Genomic DNA, 25,364 nt, shown 5'->3' on the forward strand with positions numbered 1-25,364 from the left:
CAGGTGAGAATACTACATGACATCGAAGGAATTCACTTATTATTTCAGTTTGATCCTTAAGTTTGAATTCCCCAAGTAGCAAGTCCAGAAACAAAGATTTGACTACAAGTCATTTATTTGTAAGGTGATGCTAGGAAACGCTGGTGGGGGTGTGGGAAGGTGAGACAGAAAAGGGAAGGCCACCAAATAAAGGTTGCATGACCAAGCACATCACCACTGGGTATCTGGAGCTTCACTCCACGGGGAAACTCTGAGGTCCAGTGTGGAACACACACCTCGGAGTTTTCCAACTCAAAAAGTGAGGGGTGCTGAGGTATCTAAACACTAAGGCTCATCAATTTTTGTTTGAAAACTGCTCCCAGGGGACATTAATACCTAAAGCACTTCTGGCATGGGGAGTAGACTCCAGTCCCAGAGAAAGGCTTGCACATGCTGTCAGCTGAAAGCCAGGCAGGCATGTACTAAAATGGTAACGTACTGGGGACATGGGCAGGCTTGGCACTACTGGCATCTGCTGTAGTCCTGGGTGGCACAGGCTGTATGAATGCCGCTGACTGATGAATGAGCAAGCTGTCTTTGGTGTTGTTCTTTCTGTTGTACAGTGTGCCTGACGAGGAGGCCAAGACAACCACCACAAACACTCAAGTGGAAGGGGATGATGAGGCCGCGTTCCTGGAGCGCCTGGCTCGGCGAGAGGAAAGACGCCAAAAACGCCTTCAAGAGGCTCTGGAGCGGCAGAAGGAGTTTGACCCAACAGTAACAGATGCAAGTCTGTCGCTCCCAAGCAAAAGAATGCAAAATGACACAGCAGAAAACGAAACTGCCGAGAAGGAAGAAAAACGTGAAAGTCGCCAAGAAAGATACGAGATAGAGGAAACAGAAACAGTCACCAAGTCCTACCAGAAGAATGATTGGAGGGATACTGAAGAAAACAAGAAAGAAGACAAGGAAAAGGAGGAGGAGGAAGAAGAGAAGCCAAAGCGAGGGAGCATTGGAGAAAATCAGGTAGAGGTGATGGTGGAAGAGAAAACAACTGAAAGCCAGGAGGAAACAGTGGTAATGTCATTAAAAAATGGGCAAATCAGTTCTGAAGAGCCTAAACAAGAGGAGGAGAGGGAACAAGGTTCAGATGAGATTCCCCATCATGAAAAGATGGAAGAGGAAGACAAGGAAAGAGCTGAGGCAGAGAGGGTAAGGTTGGAAGCGGAAGAAAGAGAAAGAATTAAAGCCGAGCAAGACAAAAAGATAGCAGATGAACGAGCAAGAATTGAAGCAGAAGAAAAAGCAGCTGCCCAAGAAAGAGAAAGGAGAGAGGCAGAGGAGAGGGAAAGGATGAGGGAGGAAGAGAAAAGGGCAGCAGAGGAGAGGCAGAGGATAAAGGAGGAAGAGAAAAGGGCAGCAGAGGAGAGGCAGAGGATAAAAGAGGAAGAGAAAAGAGCAGCAGAGGAGAGGCAGAGGATAAAGGAGGAAGAGAAAAGGGCAGCAGAGGAGAGGCAAAGGGCCAGGGCAGAGGAGGAAGAGAAGGCTAAGATAGAAGAGCAGAAACGTAACAAGCAGCTAGAAGAGAAAAAACGTGCCATGCAAGAGACAAAGATAAAAGGGGAAAAGGTAGAACAGAAAATAGAAGGGAAATGGGTAAATGAAAAGAAAGCGCAAGAAGATAAACTTCAGACAGCTGTCCTAAAGAAACAGGTACAGTAAACATTTTGTACCAAATGTGTGATGCCTGTGACTTGTGAGAAATGTAATGCACATCTGATTTGGGACTGAGGCCACATGCATATAGCTCACATGCTTGATCATTTGGCAAGCTGTTCATTTTTTCAGGCCATAGCAATACACAAGCATGCGGCAATTGATTGATGGCTGAATATTCAATCAACCAACTTTACTGGGACAGCCAGTAAATTTGGCTGTCCAGAAGACAGAGAGAAATTGATTGCTCTGTGCTTGATTGTTATGAATACCAAAAAAACCGAATTAATCCAAAGATGATAAATGTGGTGGTGGTGTGTTGGCTTCTGATTCTGCACCTGCATCTAAACTCATTCTTTTAATTATCTTTCCTCTATCCATAGGTCTACATGAGGCAAGAGGCCCTTAACTCCTTACCTCACTCATGGGTTTGATGTTGAATTAAAAAAATGATAAGAGCTGGGGTGGGAAATAGACATGAATAATAATGGTCAGACATTTCATCTTAAGAAGGCAAAAACAGGCTGGGCGCGGTGGCTCACGCCTGTAATCCCAGCACTTTGGGAGGCCGAGGAGGGCGGATCATGAGGTCAGGAGATCAAGACCATCTTGGCCAACATGGTGCAACCCTGTCTCTACTAAAAATACAAAATTAGCTGGGTGTGGCAGCATGTGCCTGTAATCCCAGCTACTCAGGAGGCTGAGGCAGGAGAATCACTTGAAACCAGGAGGCAGAGGTTGCAGTGAGCCAAGGTTGTGCCACTGCACCCCAGCCTGGGCAACAGGGCGAGACTCCATCTCAACAACAAAAACAACAAAAAAAAGAAAGAAAGAAAGAAAAAAAGAAGGCAAAAACAAATACCTGGAAATTAACTGGTAATAAAGAGGGGAAAGGAACTGGTTGGAACCTTTCCTTAAAAAAAAGTCAAAACCCTGATTTGCCAACATGTAGACCTCAGCTTAATGTAGACTTGCAGAAAGCCATTAATTTAGGGTAATATCAATGTATAACTGACTGGTAATTAAGAGCATACATGCTTCTTTATTATCTGGGTGACACAAATTCTTGTGGCCTGAGGAAGGGTGGAAATAGCAGGGGGGAAATGTTTGTAAGCTTTGAGAAAGATTTTTTTCTGTCTGCAAGGCTGCATTAAAAGCACTGTACCTAATCACCACCACCACCACACCACCACCACCCCTAAAAAAAGAAAAAAGGAGATGCTTTCACATTCACCTTTCCAGAGCAAATTCTCTGTCACTAAGCCTGCATTGCACTGAAGGTGTCTTTAACTCCTGCTTCTGTGTAAGAGGCTCATGAACAAAGCTATAATTGAGATCATGAGCAAAGTGCACCAAACCACACACGAGGTTTGTAAACACACGAGGAGTGCCACATCATGCTAGATTTCAGTAAGCGCAATGGCAGGCACACGAGAAGATGTTGGGGTGGGAAGAAAATAGCCCACCTTGCTGTTTAGAACCAATGTGCTGTGAGCACTGAGACGGCAGAAGAGAAGCCATCCCATGCAGCACGTGCAAAGCGATCTGAGCACCCTGTCACTCTTGTAAACTAGAAAGGGCTTCTTTTACTTGTATGACCTTACCATTCTTGAAAATAAAAAGGGAGAAGAGAAGGGAGCTAAAGTGCAAGCTAAAAGGGAAAAGCTCCAAGAAGACAAGCCTACCTTCAAAAAAGAGGAGGTAAATATGATTGAGAAGTAATGATCGTAAAGCAACAGAAAAAGCAGTCAGTGTTCCAAGATATCTCAGGTCTGATGATCTCAAAATTGTAACCCTATATCCAGTGTATTTCAAGCCATGACTCACAATCCATTAAATAGTAAGATCAGCTTAGAGTGTCTCAAAATTAATTAAATGTATCAGTCAGCATTTTTTTAAAAATGAAATGGATAGAAAGCATCATAGGGCACTGTAGGTAGTAAGTATTGCATTGTCATGTAAATTGTCTTTTTTTCTGTGGGACACCATCAAAAAGACTTGAAAAACACTGCTGGAATCAATTTATCCTGCTTTCTAGTCTTCTGAATGCTAATTTTTTTTCCTTGAGCCATTCTACTTTCATTTCAATCATGAAATATTTCCAACTGGCCTTGATTAATGCTTTAACTTTTCAAAGGAAAAACACCCATATACATCTCAGTAGAAAATTTGATGAACTGAAGATGATATTTGGTTTTCAAAAGAAAAGTTTGACCAAATGTTCTGCATTGCATTTCTGAGGCACACACAGGAGCGGGTGCCAGGGTGTTTGACTGTAGGTAAGTGAACAAGGAGCTCTACAGATAGAATGGCACGGGATTTGACAGTAGTCAGAACACCACATCAGAACACCTGATTGCATTTCAACTCTGGTGCTGTGTTTGCCCCAAATAATCTTAAAAATTGTGACTATTTCGAATAAGTTCACAATATTTACTAGAATGTGGTGAAACTGAATTATTAGAAGTAGGAAGACCCGAAGTTCTTCACCAAGAGATTGGTGAAGTGATTTGTGGCCAACAAGCTCCAACCCACATGGACTGTTGCTACATTTCTGTGCCTATCATGGCATCTATTAAGAAAGCTAAAAATCTTAAACAGAAATCCATATTTAGAAAACAGGTGACCAGATTAAATAGGGAGTGGATTATTTTCTTAAATATGTTTTGTCAATTTCACGTGAAAAATGAAAACCCCCAGTTCACGTTACATATTACATTTCTGTTAAGATGTATGTTCCTCTGTTTCTAACAGAAGTTGCGGTGGTTTGGAATTGAAAATTGAATATGAGCACAGGCCATATAAAGGAAGGAGAAAGTGTAAATGCTAATAACAGGAAAACTGCATTTAGCTCTCATGAGGCAGTCAAGGAAATCATTCACTGAACATGTTGGGAAACACTTTTCATTTGGTGACCAAATGCCTACAAATTCATTTACAAAAAAGAAAAATGAAAGTTACCTCAGAACTAAACTCAGAAATATGTCCCACATGGGTTCTTGTAGTGTTTCTTGGTGAATGTCTTTATAGAAGAAAGAAGTGGGCATGAAATGATGACTCAGTAATTAAACACGTGGGGGAAGGGAGGCTGTAGAAAACACTGGAGTCTGTATTTAAAATTTCATTCAGTTCACTAAAATGGGATTTGTTTTTACTGACCAAAGCTTTCTGTACCTACGTAGAGTGTCTGAGAACTAGAAGGGCCCATCAGTTGCCACTCGGATGATCCTTTTGTCTCTTTTCAGATAAGGCCCCAGTTCAACAGCATCCTTGGTGTCAATCAGATACTCCCAGGAATGACTGAGCCCTGCCCTTTTCCCCAGTTGCCCCTCAGCACATTCCAGCCAGTTCCAAAACATTTGGCCTGTTTTTGACACAAGGCCAGATAAGCTACTCAAACTGGTTAAAAAAAAAGAAAAAGAAAGAAAACAAATCCAATCTATGTTCCTTTTTTAACATTGTGTACATAACCTGCTGGTCGAAAGACTAGGTTTTCCCCTTTCCAGCTAGTTGTGTTGTTCCTTTATGTAGACAGCTTTAAATCATGTTTACATGATTCAGCCATTTTAAACAACCTCTTCCTATTTTTTTTTCCTTTTTGTTCAAAAAAAAAAGAAAGCAACTAACTAAAACCTTTCCTTTCAAGGATTTATGCAGCATAGGATAGGGCAACCACAAGTAAACACAAACATCACGTGAGCCTTCTTAGAGAAAACATTTCCAGAAATCACTCCAATGTCTTAAAAAACACACAAAATAAAACCCGTCTTTCTCCACTGCAGTTTAACTGTGGCAATGAGTTGCAGACGATCACCAACATTGAAACTTAATTTAGCTTTTTTTCTCTCTTCTCCAATTATAGAAAGTCTCTTTTTAGTTCTTCATGCAGGAGCTATTTTATTTCTTTTCTGGCTTCTAACAGGAGAACAGTTTCTAGCAGAGCTGCTCCTGAGGTATTGAAAGTGATGTTTGTGTCATGCGGATTAACCCTTCCCAAATATTAGTGCGCATGCAAATCACCTGGGAGTCTTAAATGCAGAATCTGATTCCATGAGGTCCATGTTGTCCGTGAACCAAACTTTCAGTAGTGAGGAGTCTAGAAGACGTCCATGTTATAGAAATTGAACCCAGGAAAGGATTTGGGGCTTCTGAAGCTAACAAAAGCACGTTACACCCAGCCTGAGGAAACAGTAGCTACACCCAGCTCTTGTTGCTATTCTGGAACCAAATAATGCAAAATATGCTCGAGACACATCTCAGTCCTTGCTCACTTGACTTTCTGAGTGTCTCTCTGGCACAGGGGCCTGTCACTTGAATTCCCATCCCCCACCTCATCCCCATGTGTTATTCCACTGGATATCCCAAGTATCTAGATTTCCAAAACCCAAATGATCACATTTGGCCAGAGCCTTTCTTTTGAGTATGCTAATGTTATCTGTGTATGAGGCACACAAACTCTTTTAGGATACGCGGCTACCTAGTAATCCTTCAGCACAGATGTTCTCCATGGTAACATTCTGACCTATAAGATCTAATGCCTTTCCCAGGGGGCTCAGAATCCCATGAGTTTGGTTAAATCTGCCATAACATCTAAAAAAAAATGTAAAGGCTCTATGAAATTACTTTATGTATTCATTTCCCAGAAAGAGAAAATAATTTTCAGTTGAACTCAAATCATCATTATTACACTGACAATGTTTCTAAGGTTTTCCATAAAGAATATAAGCCTGCCATCCACTGCAGCCTTTGCCAATAAAGGCAGAGCTTGAAAAACAGGGGAATTTTTTTTGTGTTAGACATATATCGTCTTACAAATCTCCTTTAAACACTTTTGGGACCAGTAAATCAGATATAATACATTTGGGGAGAATGGAAATTTTTCTGACTGCAACATAGGAGAAACGAGTTAAAAGGGAATGTCTCCATGCATAGTGCTCCACAGACCGTGAGCTCCTGCTCAGAATTTGTTTCATGGTTATCCCTAAAATGGGTTTCCCTCACATTTGGAGCCACAGATGATTCTTAACCAGAACATAAACTCCAGTGTCTGGGTTTTGGGGCTAAGTCTAACAATGGTAGGCCAAAATGAGAATATATTTTGTTTCCTCCTTCCTGTCCAATGAATACTGATGTATTCTTGGGGAAGGATAGCCATCAGGGAGCCACAGTGAAGCTGTCATTCAAGCTATGAGCTTGTTCCTTTTTTCTGTAGCCTCTCATGACCCATGAGGAGCCAAGAGGGAAATGACAGGATGAAAAATTCAGAAGGAATCCTCTGGTCCAACCACATTTTTTCACGTTTGTGGTACCAGCATCCCAGAGCAGTCAGGTGATTTGTCTAAGTAACACAACTACTTTGTTGTCAGCACTGGAGCCAAAAGTCAGGTTTCTTGATTTACAGACAAAGCTCTTGGAGAGAATGGCAAAGTACAGCCCCCATTTTCAGCGTGTCCAAGGGACATCCTAGGTATATACCCCATGGTGAAAGATTGAAGTCTTAACTAACTAGGACAGCATAGTAGTGAATCCCTAGTAATTAATCAGATAATACCCAAAGAAGACAAATTACTTAAAACGTATCAATAAAGAGCAAAAAACTGTGCTCTGCTTTGTAAAACATGCACTTTAGGCCAAGTGCGGTGCCTCACACCTGTAATCCCAGCACTTTGGGAGGCCGAGACGGGTTGATCACTTGAGGTCAGGAGTTTGAGACCAGCCTGGCCAACATGGTGAAACCCGTTCTCTGCTAAAAAGTACAAAAATTAGCTGGGTGTGGTGTTGCATGCCTGTAATCCCAGCTACTCATGATGCGACGCGGGAGAATCCCTTGAACCCGGGAGGCGGAGGTTGCAGTGAGCCGAGATCGCACCACTGCACTCCAGCCTGGGCAACAGAGCAAGACTCTGTCTCTAACAAACAAAAAAAAAAAATGCACTTTAGGAGTAAATCTTCACAGGACATCTGAAGAATGGTGAGAAGAGGTGAGTGATCAGGTTAGGATAGAACCTCCTAGGCCACAGCACCTAAAGTCCTGAGTTCTTATGGCCTACCCTTCCTCTGTGGGTTTCTTTAGAATGCTCGTGCTTTGTAACTGTCTTGAAAAGAACCATTGTGAATGCACCTCACCTGTTTTCACACGCATCTTTTAAGAATGGATGAGATGATACAAGTGAAGTAATTTGAATTCCTTTACCCCCTCCCCCAAAAAAGCTGTGTAAATTCATTTTACTTTTAAACAATCTGTCTCATTTACTGTAAGAAACACAAAATATGAAAGCTAACACCTGCCCTCCATATATCATCTTCCTATGTCTCCCACCACAACCACAAAACTACTTCCAGAGAACTAAATTTTTATTGACAATGGAAATCAAGGTAAACCTATTCCATTCTAATTTTAATGGTTTAGATGACTATAGACATGTTCTCACAGACCCCACATATCTTTGGATCCTCCTGCTAAAGATAGGGTTAGTAAGTGTCCCGTCCTTGGGACATAATTTACTCAGTTGATTAACATACTGGTCTTTGCCAGAATTGGCCTGGCAGATCTAGCTAAACTGGAAGGTTTCCTTTTCTTCCTTTCACATTTGTGTCTTTCTCACAGATTCTCTCTCCATCCAGGAAGAAACCTGTCTAAGCAACGTGGTCATTCTTCCATCAAAGCCACCCTAATAATTGCTCTTCCCAGTGGGAACTGCAAACACCTACTTTTACATGAAGTTCCCACAACGTAATGGTTTCCAAACAATAGTACTACCACTGCTCTTGAAAATAAAAACCCCAGTGAGATCAGGGATGATCTTACCTTCTTAAAAATGTGGTAAAGGTGTTTGTTCACAGGCTAAAGGACCATAGCTCATTCTCTAAGAATTTCACCTGATTCCAACTCTACCACATCTGAGTGGTTTCTTTCTGAGTTTTCTGCCTTCCTAACAATTTTGGGTCTTATTTGATGACACCAACCAAAACCTAATAAGATTTTTCTTGTTCTGTTTCTTCCTGATATGTACTGTTGGTTAGATCAAAGATGAAAAGATTAAAAAGGACAAAGAACCCAAAGAAGAAGTTAAGAGCTTCATGGATCGAAAGAAGGGATTTACAGAAGTTAAGTCGCAGAATGGAGAATTCATGACCCATAAACTTAAACATACTGAGAATACTTTCAGGTAAGAAGTAGCAACTAGTTAATAGTAACTGTGTTCACATGCAAAAAAAATTTTAAAATGTCAGTCTTCCCATCCTGTGCTTCCAGACAGAAACGTGCTAAACAGGCAGCATGCTTTTGTTGTGAGGTCATTAGCCATTGTCTTAGAGATACTCAGTCAGCAGGTCCAGTTCTCATATCACTAACAGAAGACCAGCAGTCACCGCTCAGACAGGGCTTAGTCTGCTTTTCCCATTATTTTGAAAGGCAGATCATGCTTGGCATCCATGTTTTTGTTCACTGACCTTTTGTGAGATGAGTGTATTAGAAAACATTATGACTGGGATTCATATCATTCAATGAATCTCTATATGGTCTGACCACCTTCCTAAGAGACCTTTCTCAGTACCATTTTCAAGAATGCATTTTCTAAAGGTTGTAAATAAATACTGTGTAAGACTAAGATTGTTTTGTGGTGAAATACTTGGGAAACATTGAATTAAGCTAAATTCATCAGATTTCTTAACCACATGACTTTGAGAGCCCTTCATGCTCATTTGCATTGGAAGTCTCTAAGAGGGAGTGAGAGGGTATGGACAGACTGCTCTATTTTATACAGTTTGGAAAAACTCTCTTGTATAGCTTGAGCTTTCCCCTCAACATAACCCCCTGCCCCATCAAATTGAAAATCTGGGCAACTGATTATCAGACAGATGAGACCAGCATATGCAGGTAAATCATCATTTCTAAATACAGTCAAATCCTGAGAGCTCTCTACCAGTTTTGTAGAAGAACTTGAGGTGCAGACACTGGGCTGGCTACGTGATTCCTGTGCTCCTTCCCCACAAAACACTCCCTCCAACCACTGGAGCCGAATTCCAACCTCTGTTACGTCACTGGTTGCTGTGCCAGATGTGCTGGAGAAGAGTCTTGGGTTCCTGCAATGTGGATTTCCCTGGGCTTGTTCCTTGGCTGCAGCCTTGCCTAGAGACCCTGTTTTTCTGAACACTTCAAACAAGAAAGTCATCAAGCAGGTATGAGGGAGAAATTTGACATGCTCCTCACACCAAAGCCTTTGTAATATTCAAAAGCAGGCGGAGCTACTAGTGATAGACATTTCAATCTCATCCAAGAGGCTAAGGTGGATAAATACAGTTGCCCCAAAACAATTTTTCTATACATAAATTTGAGTAGAAACCTACTCATGTTTATCCAAAGGAGAACCTAAAGCATGCAGAAGAAAAGGTGTACGTAAAAGATCTAAATAAAATGATGAAGGTGTAAGAAAGGTAGAATCTATAGATATTACTTGGGATTGCCAAGAGAATAGATGTGAAAATTAAGTTTATTGAACATCCATAGAAAATCTACAAAGCAAGTTGATTCAGGTTGGTAAGTTGAGTCTAAAACTTGCTGAAGTGCCTGTAGTTTAATGTTTTAATGCCCTAGAATAGTGTTAGGTTCATGAAAAGTATTCAATGAATATTACCTAATATTATAATTTTTTAATTAATAGTTTAAAATACGTCTTGTAAGCATAAGGTTCTTTAAGGTGTAAGTTTTTTGTTAAGAGAAATAACATTGAAAAAATCTGTCAGTACTGTTTAACAATTAGCATACTTGCCAACAAGCTTCAGTCAAAGCTCAAGTTAATAATTAACATGCCTATTGTGTAGAAATCCAAAAAGCTGGGTAATTTGAAGGGAGGAATAGTCACAATGGATGGTGACAAGTTAAGTGCTAAGAACCCTTACATGTGACTCTGGCCTTAATTTTTCTATTTTGGACAGGAAAAAAAAATACCTAGGAACAAGCTGCTACCATATTATTTATTTTTGTTTAGCCACCAACATATGTGAGTTTTAGTTTCAATTAGAAGTTCATGCTGACTGAAGCAGAGAAGTACAGTTTTGCTCCATATACATATAAAATGAGAAGAGAGGAAGAGAGTATCAGCCTCTATTTAGATAAGTTTGGTACGCACCAGCTTAACTGAAAACAAGCTGTGTTCTCAATGGTCAAAGGCCTAATACTCATCTTGACTTACACCTAAAGAAGCCAAGGACGGCGCGGGAGAAAGAACTTTATGGAAGAGATTTCCACCTTAAGTGGTACCCTAATGCTGAGGTCGTGCACATAGGCAGAGGTGGTGTGAACAAAACTGTTGCTCTTGTTTTGAGCATAGCTGCTTATGTTTGATTTAATTACTGTTCCCTTTGATATTTGCGTTTTCTTGTAACTCACTTGTTTTCTCTAAAACATGACATAAAAATCTCAATTCAATAAGCAGGATACAGCGATGCAAATTATTACCAAGGGTTTTATAGAAAGTGCAAAATGAAGGGTTTTTTGATTTTTTATTTTTGAAGGTGGGAATTAAAAGGTTTTTTCCCAATTATAGAAAAAAAGTACTCATTATAAAAACGCTCAGAAAATAGAAGAATAAAAATAAGCACTCACCACCCAAAGATAACCACCAGTAACACTTTTTCCAGATATTTATCTATGCGTATACTATTCAAGATAAATGCACACGTGTGTATATTTATATGTAGTATATACATGTGTGTGAGTATACTTACAATTTTACATTGATTCTTGCACTGTGCATAAGAATGTATCATAGCTTGCTTTCTATGCCAATAAATATAAGCCTATAATTAATGATACTAGATTCCACTGGATGGATGTATTATTACTTATTCAGCCAGTCCTTAATGACGGACATATTGATTGTCCAAAATGAAGACTGAGCGACACCTAGTGGAATCCATAGATGTTTCCATAGGCATGTGTTTTGCCGGTTCAGTTCCTGTACAGTAATATGATGAACACAAAGAGAGAACAAACTCATTTTTGAAAGGAAAGACCCTAAATTGACTGAGAGAGAAGTCACAGGCCTGTGAACCTAGAAGAGCCTGAAAGAGCCTTTGATGACAAGGTTTTGAGGGACCCTTTAACCTTGTTTGAGTTCAAAATAAAAGTTACTTGTAACCGACAAGAGCCTAGGCCAATAGTTCTAAATATTTTTTTTTTTTGAGACGGAGTCTCGCTCTGTCGCCCAGGCTGGAGTGCAGTGGCCGGATCTCAGCTCACTGCAAGCTCCGCCTCCCGGGTTTATGCCTTTCTCCTGCCTCAGCCTCCCGAGTAGCTGGGACTACAGGCGCCCGCCACCACGCCCGGCTAGTTTTTTGCATTTTTTTTTTTAGTAGAGACGGGGTTTCACCGTGTTAGCCAGGATGGTCTCGATCTCCTGACCTCGCGATCCGCCCGTCTCGGCCTCCCAAAGTTAGTTCTAAATTTTTTAACCTAAGCCCTTAGTAAGAAATAAATTTTACATAATGACCCAGTACACGCCTGTATATGTTTTCATAACTGAAACAAGTGTGTCAAGAAATGGTAGTTTCTTTTGCTCTATGCAGTGCACTCCGATATTTTCTGTTTCTTTTTTTTTTTAATGTTGATTACAAACTACTAAATTGACTTTCCGGTCTGCAGCTTGAAAATTATTATTCTGGAGGACACAGTATATTCAGAACTACTTCAGTGTTTAAAAAGCATGATATATAATATACATATATATTATAAAATCAATATTGCACAGTGTATTTCTTGAGACCATTTCTTGTTTTATTCTTTCTCTTGTTCCACAGCTAGAAATACTGTGCCATTCTTTAAATGTAGTACATGATATTAGGGTGTGGTAATTCTTTTGTTCCTTAGACAAAAATGTCAGGAATAGGATATCTACGTTCACATCTAGTTAAGAATGACCTTACTACTTGCTAATAAGTATTTAAATGGCAAAGCTGTATCTCTGCCTCTTAAAGACTACTTACAACAAGGGCCTTTAAGCCTAAATTAAGCCACTAAATTCTGCTTAGTGAAGCCCCAGGCAAATCCAACTTAGGTGAATTCCGTGTTAGTGAAAATGCTGTATTCCACCGAAGTCCTACTTTGAGTATCAACATGTTTTAAAATTATCAGTGTTCTAACTGTATCATATAGCAAATTTATTAAAGAAACTCAGGGGTCACAGTAGGTGCTAATGATATGTCTCCATCCTCTTATAGATGTGTAAAATACTAAAAATACCAGTTCTGAAATAAAATTTTACCATAAGGACTCTTCGGATAGCATTCTGTCTTAAGTCTTAACATGTTCCCAGTTCTGCAATGAAGTCCCTGTGTATCTCCTTAATCACAAAATAAAATTCAACATAATTTCAATTTTAATTCTTATTTATATAAAAAAGTACCCATTTTCTTTCTGTTTTATAGGCTGTTCTATCTGATGAAGCATTGCTTCTGCTCAGGCATGGAAGGTAGCTAGACCTAGACTGTAGAAACTCTAGAGACAGAGTTTGGAAAGGTTTCTCTGAGACTCTTATCCTGAAGGTTTGAGGTGAGAGGTGGAGAGATAGGCTAACATGTTCTATTTCAGTTTATTCATTGTTTCATAACAAAACGTATTTAATTTCAGGTATAATTATAGTGACAAGAAGAGTACAACTAATAGATAAGCATTAGAATCTGATCATGGCTCAACTGCTTTCTAGCTACCAAAAGTCTGAGTATATTATTCTCTCTCTTACCTGTGATTTCCTTGTTTGTAAGGTGGGGATAATAAACCTAACCTGACATCTTCCCAGTTATTGTGACTGTTAAATGAAGTAGTGGATATGAAAAGGGTTTAGAAAGCATAAAGAATGACATGTAAGTAATAACCACTTCATACCAAGCTAATTTCATAATTTTAAGTCTGTATAAGGAGTATTCCAGTTGTGTTGGAGTCAAAGAGCATAGAAAATAGACAAATTGCAGCCATAGGTTAATGCAGTCATGAAGGACTTTCCTGGAGCAGCTCTGTAAGAATAGACATAAATCACTGTGTTTAGCTCTTAATCAAGAGGCAATGGGTAATTTCATCTGCCAGAGATCAGCTGCTAGAGTCAAGCTCAAGACAAAGTTGTGGATAGATGGATTTACTTCAATGCCTCTGCTTAGTTCAGCCACTTTTTCCCATTTGCAGTGCCCGAACCTTTGTGTCTTCCCTCCTGATCCATTACTCCAGGCAGACCCAAGTTAACCAGTAACTTATGGGAAAGGACTAGTAAGGCCACTAGGAGACTTTTGAACTCATTCACAAGTAACGTTTTGCACTACATGCCTTCCTTTCTAATAACAACTAATATTTATACTGTAGATGATATATAAATCATAGTATATCAGTATGATATCTATCATATTGATATAATACATAATCCCATGCAACTCGCAGAGGTAAATAGAATAAATAGTATTTGCCCCATTTTTCCATGTTGTAGCATGTATCTTTTTTTAAAACTGTGGTAAAAACAAACATAACCTAAAATTTACCATCTTAAGCATTTTTAAATGTACAGTTAAGTAGTGTCAGGCATATAGATCTCCAAAACTCTTTTCATCTTGCAAGACTGAAAGACGACACCCATTAAACAACAACTCTATTTCCTACCACCACCCACGCTCTGCCTCTGGTAACTACAGTTCTATTTCTGTCTCTATGAACTTGACTACTTTAGATCCCTCATATACATGGACTCACACAGTATTTGTATGATTTCTGTGACTGGCTTATTTCACTTAGCATAGTATCTTCAAGATTTATCCATGTCATAATAGGTAACAAGATCTCCTTCCTTTTTAAGTCTGAATAATATTCCATGGAATGGCTGGCCCACCTTTTATTTATCCACTCCTGCCATGATGGACACTTGGGTTGCATCAATCTCTTGGTCTTTGTAAATAGTGCTGCTATGAACACGGGTATACAAATATCTCTTCAAGACCCTGCTTTCCATTCTTCTAGATGTGTATCAGAAGTGGGACTGCTAGATCACGTGGTAGTTCTCTTGTTGATTTTTTGAGGAACCTCTATACTGTTTCCATAGCAGCTGCACAACTTTACAATCCCATTTTGCAGTGCATATTTGTCCCATTTTACAGCTGAGGAAACCAAGCGCAAGTGGCAGAGCAGAGGCTCCCATTCAGACTCTGATTCCAGGCAGACCCCTTCCCCAGCCTACCCCTTGGGCTAATGAGAGGCAGTGGGGATTTGGTCTGGGATGCAAAAGCCGCAGACCGACCTCCCCTTCCTCCAGGGAGACTACAGGCAAAAGCATGTAAACCCCTTTCCATTGCCCCCAAACCACAGCCGCCCTGGAGGGAGGGCCAGTGTGGACACCAAGGAGGCTGAAGGCGCCCCCCAGGTGGAAGCCGGCAAAAGGCTGGAGGAGCTTCGTCGTCGTCGCGGGGAGACCGAGAGCGAAGAGTTTGAGAAGCTCAAACAGAAGCAGCAGGAGGCGGCTTTGGAGCTAGAGGAACTCAAGAAAAAGAGGGAAGAGAGAAGGAAGGTCCTGGAGGAGGAAGAGCAGAGGAGGAAGCAGGAGGAAGCCGATCGAAAACTCAGAGAGGAGGTAAGGTGGGCGCTAGCCCTCTGAGAACGTTGCACGAGAAAATTCCCTGGTGCCATGCGGCTGCTCTTTTGAGCATGGGCTCTCAAAAATATTTTTTAAGAATAATAAACTTAACATGTGCTAGTTACGGTTCTAAAACTTGTAGACATATTAATTTGTCCACTGCTTCTAAGAACTCGCTGACGTGGGTACTTATCCCCATTTTACAGATGAGAAAACTGAGGCACAGAGAGGTTTGTTTTTGTTTGTTTGTTTCTTTGTTTTGTAATTTTCCTGAGGTCTCCCTTGTGTTAACCCATTACCCTTTACTTCCTCTCAAAAGGGAAAAGTTAGAAAGCTGAGAAGGATGAAAGGTCTGCAAATTAGTTACCAGAATGAAGTTATGAGATACTTCTTTTCTAATAGTTGGAGAGTTTTTATAGAGAAGATTTTTTTTAATTTTTTTTTTTTTTTTTTTTTTTTTTTAATGAGCAAGTAAGTACATTAGAATGTAAATAGGCAGGGACAGTATCTGCATTGTTCATTACTGTGTACCCAGGACCCCATACCGTGCCTGACATGCAGGAGGAACCCCATCATTATAAACAGATGAATTTGTTTCATCTTTTAAGACAGAGCTAAAAACAGCAGATAAAGTTACAAGGAGGAACATTTTGGCTTAGCATATGAAATAATGTGTAACCAACTACAACTTACAGTACTACAGGTTACAAAGTGCATTCTTTCCTTTCATTCTGAGGTATGTTGTTCTCATTTTATGGGCAAAGAAACCAGGAATCAAATAGTTTGAGTGACTTATTTGAAGATTTTTGACTAATAAATGGTAGAATCAGTATGGAGACCCTGCTTTTCCAACTCAGAGCCTAGAGCTTTTGAAATAGCGACCTTCCATCATTCAAAATATGAAAGGAAAAAAAAAAACTTTCAATGGCATTTTGACATGGATCCTATGCAAAATTTTCCGGAACTGTATGGAAAATTTGGATACATTATTTTGAGGTCTCTTTTAACTCCAACTTTCAATGAGCCAAGTACCTTTGGTTGGGAAGTAATCAGGATGATAGAGTTTTGGAGTTAAACACACCCAGGCTTTTTTTTTTTTTTTTTAAGACGGAGTCTGGCTCTGTCACCCAGGCTGGAGTGCAGTGGTGCAATCTCGGAACACACCCAGTCTTCTAACTCTGCCACTAACAAGCTGGGGCCTTGGGAAATCTGGACTACTCTGTGTCTTTTCCTTATCTGTGAAATAATATCCACTTTGCAGGAATTCTTCTGATAATTTAATAGATCATTGTGCTCCCAGTGCCTAGCACATTCTAGGCACTCAAAAATCGGTAGATATCATTATTGCCATCATTGTTATTATGATTATTATTCAGAGGAGGAGAGTATCAGGAAAGGCTGAAGGGAAATCGTGAAGTCTTGGAACTGGATTGAACCTAGGAGATTATTTGGGCTAAACTACGAAACACAGGATCCTTCTACGGCATCCTCTAACAGAAGAACATCTAGTCTCTGCTTGAGAACACGCAGTGATAATGATCTCACAGTTTAAGAACTACCAAAGACTGCATAAATCTCTCAGAAAATCAAGTTGTGCAACTTGATCAGAGCCCTGAATTGTTTGCCTGATAGAGAAGACAGAGTATTCTCGACTAGGAATGAAGACACAGAGGGGTTAATGGGACAGTCTGTAAACATTTACGTTTGCACCACTATGGTGCAGTGTCTACAGTATTTCAGGTTTGTCAGACCATCTCAAATTATAGATTCACCTGCAGTGGGGAGCACCCATAAAATCACCTCTTGTACCATCTGGCAAATATAGTACCACAGATTTAGATAGCTTTTCACATAAGTTATTTATTTGTCTTCACAACACAACTCTCCTAGGATGTAGGTAGAAGGAATATTCATATTCCTTTTACATATACAGAAGTGTGAGGTCCTTGTTAATGACCCACAGGACAGTGGTGATTATGTGTCGCCCTATGGGAAATCACCATAATGAGTGTTAGTCTAAGCCAGGGGTGTCCGCTCTTTTGGCTTCCCTGGGTCACATTGGAAGAAGAATTGCCTTGGGCAACACATAAAATACACTAATACTAATGATTGCTGATGAGCTGAAAAAACAAAACAAAACAAAACAAAAAACAAAGATGTCTCATAATGTTTTGAGAAAGTTTACGAATTCGTTGGGCCACATTCAAAGCCATCCTGGGCATCGTGGCCCCTGGGCTGTGGGTTGGACAAGCTTGGTCTAAGCATTTTACATGTGCTTTCTCACTGAGTCCTCACAAAAGCCCTATAAAATGAGTACTATTGTTATCCCTGTTTTACAGATGAAGAAACTGAGCCACAGAGCAGATAAATAACATGGCCAAGGTCAGGCCATTGGAAAGTAGCACCACCAGAATGCAAATACAGGCAGCTCGACTCCAGCTCTCAGGCTAAACCTCTGGTGACCACCTAGAAGGGGAGTGTCCAGCCTGCGGCCTGAGTCTGCTGCTTCTCCTGACTGTGCTCTCTCTCCTACAGCACTCTTCCCTTTGGCTGTGAAGCTGGAACTGATGCCTCGTTATTTGTTCTTTCTCTCTTAGGAAGAGAAGAGGAGGCTAAAGGAAGAAATTGAAAGGCGAAGAGCAGAAGCTGCTGAGAAACGCCAGAAGATGCCAGAAGATGGCTTGTCAGATGACAAGAAACCATTCAAGTGTTTCACTCCTAAAGGTTCATCTCTCAAGGTATTTTTTTTTCCCCCAGAAAACTTCTATTAGAATATGATAGAAACTGGATTTTAGCCCCTTGTTTAGTTATTGATTATTCAGGGCCTTTGCTTCATTTATCTTTTTGCTATCCTTCCATGTTAATCTGTTCAGGCTGCTATAACAAAATACTTTAGACTGGGGCCAGGTGCGGTGGCTCATGCCTGTAATCCTAGCACTTTGGGGGGCCAATGTGGGCAGATCACCTGAGGTCAGGAGTTCGAGACCAGCCTGGCCAACATGGTGAAACCCCACCTCCACCAAAACATTCAAAAATTAGCCGGACGTGGTGGCACGCACCTATAATGATCCCAGCTACTTGGAAGGCTTAGGCAGGAGAATCACTTGAACCCAGGAGGTGGAGGTTGCAGTGAGCCGAGATCATACCACTACACTCCAGCCTGGGCAACAGAGCAAGACTCTGTCTCAAAATTTATCACTCACAGTTCTGGAGGCTGGGAAGTCCAGCAGATGTGGTGTCTAGTGAGGGCCTGTTCTTCAAAGACAGCACCTTCTCCCTGTGTCTTCACATGGTGGAAGGAGAAGGGGAAAAAACAGGCTCCTTTAGGCCTCTTCTATAAGGGCACTAGTCCCATTCACAGGGGCCCCACCCTCATTACCCAGTTACCAACCAAAGGTCTTGCCTCTTGGTACCAACACATCAAGGATTCAGTTTCAACATATAAATGTTGGACCATAGCACCTCCTTTCAGCTGTTTCACAGCTTCTCTTTGTTTACAACATATGGAAAGGAGAGACAGTAGTGAAATTTTTAATCTGTTATTTATTAGATGCTTTGGCATACATTAAAATGACATTCGGTGATTATCTCTGAATTTTACTGATCCATATTCTCCATGTGCCTCATTCCTTTGAGCAACTGAGAATAGAAACATTTAAAATTTATAAAATGGGAAAGTATATTTTAAAAGTTTAAGCTGCTTTTCATGCTAGCTGTTCATTTCTTCTTTGTCATGATTAAAAGCCAGCTGGAAACGATACAGGTGCAAATTTTAAAGCAATTATTATGGGAGGAGGTGAAATGTGACTTGGAGAGGGTTCTTTTCCAGGATGGCTTTGGTCCTATGACAGCCTTCATGGAAGACAGCTCCTATTTGATGTAAAACGGAGTGCTGCCAAGACAACAGAGAAGGAGCAGGAATCAGCTGAGTCAGGTAGATGATAGAATAGTTGAGATGTAGGGAAAACACAGTGGACTCAAGAAAGTGGCATCTTTGATTTATAATCAGTCCACCATTATTGCCAGTGGCGATTTCTTTGAGGATTAACATTATTGAGCATCTAGCACAGTGCTTTACATCATATTGAAGATACTTAATAAAAATTTGTTAAATGATGAATAAATGAATGAATCTTCAGAGATTGGAACCTTTAACATTTCATTTTCCATCAACCTAGCTAGGTTATAAAGCATCAACAATGGGCAAAGCCATGATAGAATTATACCCAGGTCTGGCCAGGCACAGTGGCTCACACCTGTGATCCCAGCACTTTGGGAGGCTGAGGCAGGTGGATCACCTGAGATCAGGAGTTCTAGACCATCCTGGCCAACCTGGTGAAACCCCATCTCTACTAAAAACACAAAAATTAGCTAGGCATGGTGGTGCACACCTGTAATCCCAGCTATTTGGGAGGCTGAGGCAGGAGAACCACTTGAACTTGGGAGGCAGAGGTTACAGTGAGCCGAGATAGTGCCACTGCACTCCAGTCTATGCAAAAGAATGAGACCCTGTCTCTAAAAAAACAAAAAAGGAATCATAGCGAGGTCTGGATGGTTAATTATGTACATATGTATAAGGTTATATCAAGTGGCACACCAAAATGACCAAAAGCTGCTTACATTTTACAGTTATTACTTGTTCCACATGAAAATAAGAATTTTTAAATCCCCAAATAACTTCGCTTAGTCTTTTTTTTTTTTGAGATGGAGTCTCACCCTGTAGCCCAGGCTGGAGTGCAGTGGCACGATCTTGGCTCACTGCAACTTTCACCTCCCAGGTTCAAGCAATTCTTCTGTCTCAGCCTCTCAAGTAGCTGGGAGTACAGGTGCATGCCACCACATCCGGCTAATTTTTGTATTTTTAGTAGAGATGGGGGTTTCACCATATTGGCCAGGCTGGTCTCGAACTCCTGACCTCATTATCTGCCCACCTTGGCCTCCCAAAGTGCTTGGATTACAGGTGTGAGCCACCGTGCCTGGCTTACTTAGTCTTTATGATGGTCTGGGTCCCAGTCATATTTCTGATACCTCCCAAACAAATTATTTGTACTCGAACCCTTGTCTCAAGATCTGCTTCAGGGAAAATTGAAACTAAGCCACAGAGGGATTATACATTTAGTATCTGATTATTTATGAAATACTTAATGCATGCTATGTCCTATGAGGGAAAGAACAAAGCAAGGTGGCTGCCCTGATGGCACTAATGACTGCCTCAAAGAAACAATTCAAGAAGTACTAAGGTGACCAAATGCTGATCTCAGAGCAGAGCAAAATGAGTAGAGAAAGGCCTTGTGGAGTAGGCAAGCTTTATTTATAAACACTGAAATTTGAATTTTATGTAATTTTATTGTGATTTTCTAATGTCATGAAATATTCTTCTTCTTTTGATTTTTTTTAACCATTTAACAATGTGAAAACCATTCTCAAGGCCAGGTGCGGTGGCTCACACCTGTAATATCAGCATGTTGGGAGTCCGAGGCAGGTGTATTACCTGAGGTCAGGAGTTTGAAACCAGCCTGGTCAACATGGAGAAACCCCATCTCTACTAAAAATACAAAATTAGCTAGGCAAAGTGGCAGGTGCCTATAATTCCAGCTACTCAGGAGGCTGAGACAGGAGAATCACTTGAATCTGGGAGGCAGAGGTTGCAGTGACTGAGATCACACCACTGCACTCCAGTCTGGGCAACAGAGCGAGACTCCATCTCAAAAAAAAAAAAAAAAAAAAAAACATTTCAAGTTGGTGGCTGTGTGTGGAAAACACAGGCTGCACATGGGCCATGGCTTGCAGACCCCCTGCTCTAGAAAACAAAACCTCCCTGGGCTCAGGCTATCTCTGTACAGCTCTCAGAGTTCAACCCATTCCCAGTCTAGGTCTTCTGTTCCTGGCTCAACAGTAGTCAAAGAAAACCATGCAGTCGGCCGGGCGAGGTGGCTCACGCCTGTAATCCCAGCACTTTGGAAGGTCAAGGCAGGTGGATCACCTGAGGTCAGGAGTTCGAGACCAGCCTGACCAACATGGAGAAACCCTGTCTCTACTAAAAATACAAAATTAGCTGGGCGCAGTGGCGCATGCCTGTAATCCCAGCTACTTGAGAGACTGAGGCAGAAGACCTGCTTGAACCTGAGAGGCAGAGGTTGCAGTGAGTCGAGATCAGGCCATTGTACTCCAGCGTGGGCAACAAACGCAAAACTCCATCTCCAAAAACCAAGAAGAAGAAAGAAGAAGAAAACCATGCTGTCTCTTTCTACCTTCTTTAAAATCCCGCTCAAGCCTTCCTTGAACAGTCTTGGTAACATGAAGAAAATAGTAGTCATTTAGACTTCTAAATTCTACTGTGGTTTTTTTTTTTTTTCAGGAGAAACTATAACCCACCCTTCCCACCTCTTTAATTATTTCCTCTCTACCAAATTTCTCAACTTACTTATTTCTCTGGTCTTTCCCTCAACCAAATGCTGACTTCCCATTTCATCTAGTGCCCCCCAGGAAGCCATTTAGCTACTCCCTCTGGTGGAGAGGCATCTGTCTGCAGTTGATTAAAGTAGATGTATAAAAAAGGTCCAGAATATTTTAAATTTCTACATAAGAGAGACACATATTCAGGGGCAGACAGTCTATGCTTCCCTCCATATATGTGCCTTGAAGAACCTGCTGTGACTCTGATTTTCAAGTTCAATTTCATGTTCTACAACTTAATTGGGATAGCTATTAATGCCCTTGGCCCTGCAGCTTTTATAAGCGGTTACAAGTTAGCATTGTAGAATACCAATGGGAGGAAAAATATTTGCTATTTGATATCAAAATACTGTCAACTAGTATTTTTTTAAAAAATATCTCATGATTTCTATTCCTTGTTTGGGAAAGTCTGTACCTGGTTTTTCATCATTAAATTATGTTAGCAGTGAGTGATTTTCATATGTAATAAAGAATAGATTTTAAGTAAATTCAATTCAAAGATTTTTTTATTTCTATTACTTTCATTGGTTGGGGGCAGGGTGTGGAGTAATGAGAGCACCAGTTTTCTAAAACAAATAGTGTGCTTTTATTTGAGTTTTATCGAGACAATACTGCCACCTCTTGGTCTTCAGAAGAACCAATTTCCCTCATTAAACTTAAACAGAACATTTAATATACAAATTCAGTACAAATTGTTAAATTACATAGAGCCACTAAGTTAGGATATTTTCTAACAGGAGTGCATCAGTAAACCAACAGTGCATCCTGACAAAATGTGTGGAATGCGATGATGAAGTCAAGCTATGTTAGCTATGATAGAAGCAAAAGGAGGAGTAGGAATCTGAGAACCTCGGTGATTTGAATAAATGCCAGGGCTAAGGTTAGAAAGATGATCCTTGAGTCATAAAGATGCTGCAGGTGGGACAAAGAACAATTCTCACCTCCGCTATCCCCTTCTGCGGTGCCTCTGTCCTCCCACCACACTGAATTTTTCTTTATCCTTCAGTCTCACCACGCTGCATGCCTTATGGCTCTCCAAATCTTTGTACATGTGCTTGCTTTGCCAGAAATGCCCTTTCCTGGCTAAGCCATGCACTTCCTTCCTCACTTTCATAAATCCATTTCTGAAATGTGTAAACCAGAAACTACTAATCTCAGCTGAAATATCAACACTACTGAAAAGCCTTCTCCAACTCCCCCAGATAGTTACTTCTCTTATACACACAGCATTTTTTTCTTTAATATTGTACCTGCTGTTAATTTTTAAATATTTTATTTTATATACTGTATTAGTCTTCCCTACTAAATTCTGTGTTCCTTAAAGAATAAGACCTTGTCAGCCGGGCACAGTGGTTCACGCCTGTAATCCCAGCACTTTGGGAAGCCGAGGTGGGCAGATCACAAGATGAAGAGATCGAGACCATCCTGGCCAAGATGGTGACCAAAAATTAGCTGGGCGTGGTATCACGCATCTGTAGTCCCAGCTACTCGAGGCTGAGGCAGAAGAATCACTTGAACCCAGGAGGCAGAGGTTGCAATGAGCCGAGATTCTACCACTGCACTCCAGCCTGGCAACAGAGCGAGACTCTGTCTGAAAAAAAAAAAGAATAAGACCTTGTCTATCTTAGTTTACTCAGGTTGCCATAACAAAATACCATAGACTGGATGTATTAAACAATAGAAATGTATTTCTCACAGTCCTGGAGGCTGGAAGTCCAAGATCAAGGTGCGAGCAGATTCAGTTTCTGATGAGAGCCCTCTTCATGGCTTGCAGATGGCTGCCTTCTTACTGTGTCTTCACATGGTGGAAGGAGAGCGGGTGCACTCTCTAGTGTCTCTTCTTGTAGTGATAATAATCCTGTAGGATCAGAGTTCCACTGCTGTGATCTCATTTAACCTTAATTACTTCCTTAGAGGCCCCATTTCCAAGTACAATCACATCGGGGGTTAGGGCCTCAACATATGCATTTTAGGGGGACACAATTTGATCAATAGCACTATTTTATTTATTAGTATTCAATTTTATATAGAAGGTACATAATTTATTGGCTAATTGGCTGACAGGCTATCAGGGATAAAAATAGGATGGGTGGGTGGATGGATGGATGGATGGATGGATGGATGGATGGACGGACGGATGGATGGATGGGTAATATTTATTAAAAGTGCCAGTGCATTGCATGGTTCTAAACTATTTCACCTTACTCACCTGAGAATTTTTTCTACAGAAATATAATTCTAAGTTTATAATTAAAATCAGAAAAATAAGAGTTACTTTATAGATTTTTTATATATCCCATAAACTCAGCACTACTTATAGTACTTTTTTGCATAAAGGTTTTTAAGTAAGAGTTTGCTTTTATCTTTGTAGGAAATCATCAGGAAGAATGAAATGCTCTTACTAATATCTATAAAAGTGCTATTCAACTGATATTAGAGAGGAAGCATGTTTTCAAAAGAAAAACTCTGTGATACTTATTAATTGCTCATGAATCCCAGACCAGTCTGGGTCAGAAAGAACCCCTCACATCTTGGAGAATTGTGTGTCCCCTCAAAATTCATATGTTGAAATCCTAACCTTCAATATGATGGTATTAGGAGGTGGGACTTTTGGAAAACAATTAGGTCATGAGGGTGGAGGCCCCCTTAATGGGATTAGTGCCCTTTTAAGAAGAGACACAGAACCTTACTTGCTCCCTTTCTATTCTGTGCTATATGAGGACACAGCAGGAAGGTGGCCATCTGCAAACCATGAAGAGAGCTCTCAGCAGACCCCAACCATGCTGGCAACCTAATCTTAGACTTCCCAGTCTCCGGAACTGTGAGAAATGCTTGTTGTTTTAAATCATCCAGTCTATGGTAATTTCTCACATTAACCGAGACTCACTAAGACAAGGGGCCACTGAAACATACTAGCCTAGGGCAACGATAATCTAGTAGATTTCTTGGCTGTCCTGAACAGGGAACAAAATGGAACTTTTCAGCATGCCTGTGCTTTGGCACATGCAGTCATGAGCAAAGAAGGTATTTGCTCATGGTATTGATAAGTCATGGGTGGCAGAGGATATTTCTAGTCTGGAGTTGGCTGTGGCATGGATTCAACAAATATTTGCTTATGGCCACCATCTAAATTTAAGTGATACAGTTTCAGTAACATATAATGTTTGATTTAGCAGCTTCAGTTGTAGCAAAAAGTTCCTAGCTTTAAAAAAAAAAAAAAAAAAAAAAAAGAATTAATCAAAGACTACTGAACTGCTGATTTTTTTCTATGTCCACCCCTGTTTCTCTGGGCTTATTTCCTAATTTCACACTTGGGCTAAGAGGGGCTTCATGGGAAGCCTCAGCCATTACAGATGAGCTGTGCCCCATCCTCATTCTACCTGCATCCCATCTTGTACGTTCCACGGCTAATGAAGTTCAACAATAGGCTTGATCATTGACCCTTGTCAAGTTAGGAAATCAGGTTAAGCAATAAGGGACTAGTTCACATTTCCTAGTTATTCAATCCTGTTACATACCAAATACATAGTTAAAACATTGTGGGAAAATTTTGTTAACTCAAATAGCATGGTATGTCTCTAGTAAATACATCCTAAAGGGTAATGG

At 40.6% G+C, this 25,364-nt stretch overlaps 1 protein-coding gene across 15 annotated transcripts in view; it reads left to right on the top strand.

The window, feature by feature from the left end:
• Positions 1-25,364, top strand: part of CALD1 (caldesmon 1) — a 270,316-nt gene that overhangs the window by 230,331 nt on the left and 14,621 nt on the right. For 14 of the 15 annotated variants that reach the window (XM_073009362.1, XM_037991081.2, XM_073009360.1 and 11 more), the window contains 4 exons: positions 603-1,005; positions 8,719-8,864; positions 15,038-15,299; positions 17,900-18,040. In XM_073009362.1, coding sequence (XP_072865463.1) covers positions 603-1,005; positions 8,719-8,864; positions 15,038-15,299; positions 17,900-18,040 — 952 coding nt within the window. Of the gene's footprint in view, positions 1-602; positions 1,693-3,318; positions 3,397-8,718; positions 8,865-15,037; positions 15,300-17,899; positions 18,041-25,364 lie in introns of all 15 variants that reach the window. The other variant, XM_073009365.1, reaches the window with a different exon arrangement.

The sequence above is a fragment of the Chlorocebus sabaeus genome, chromosome 21 (genome assembly GCF_047675955.1).
Source record: "Chlorocebus sabaeus isolate Y175 chromosome 21, mChlSab1.0.hap1, whole genome shotgun sequence".
NCBI lineage: Eukaryota > Metazoa > Chordata > Mammalia > Primates > Cercopithecidae > Chlorocebus > Chlorocebus sabaeus.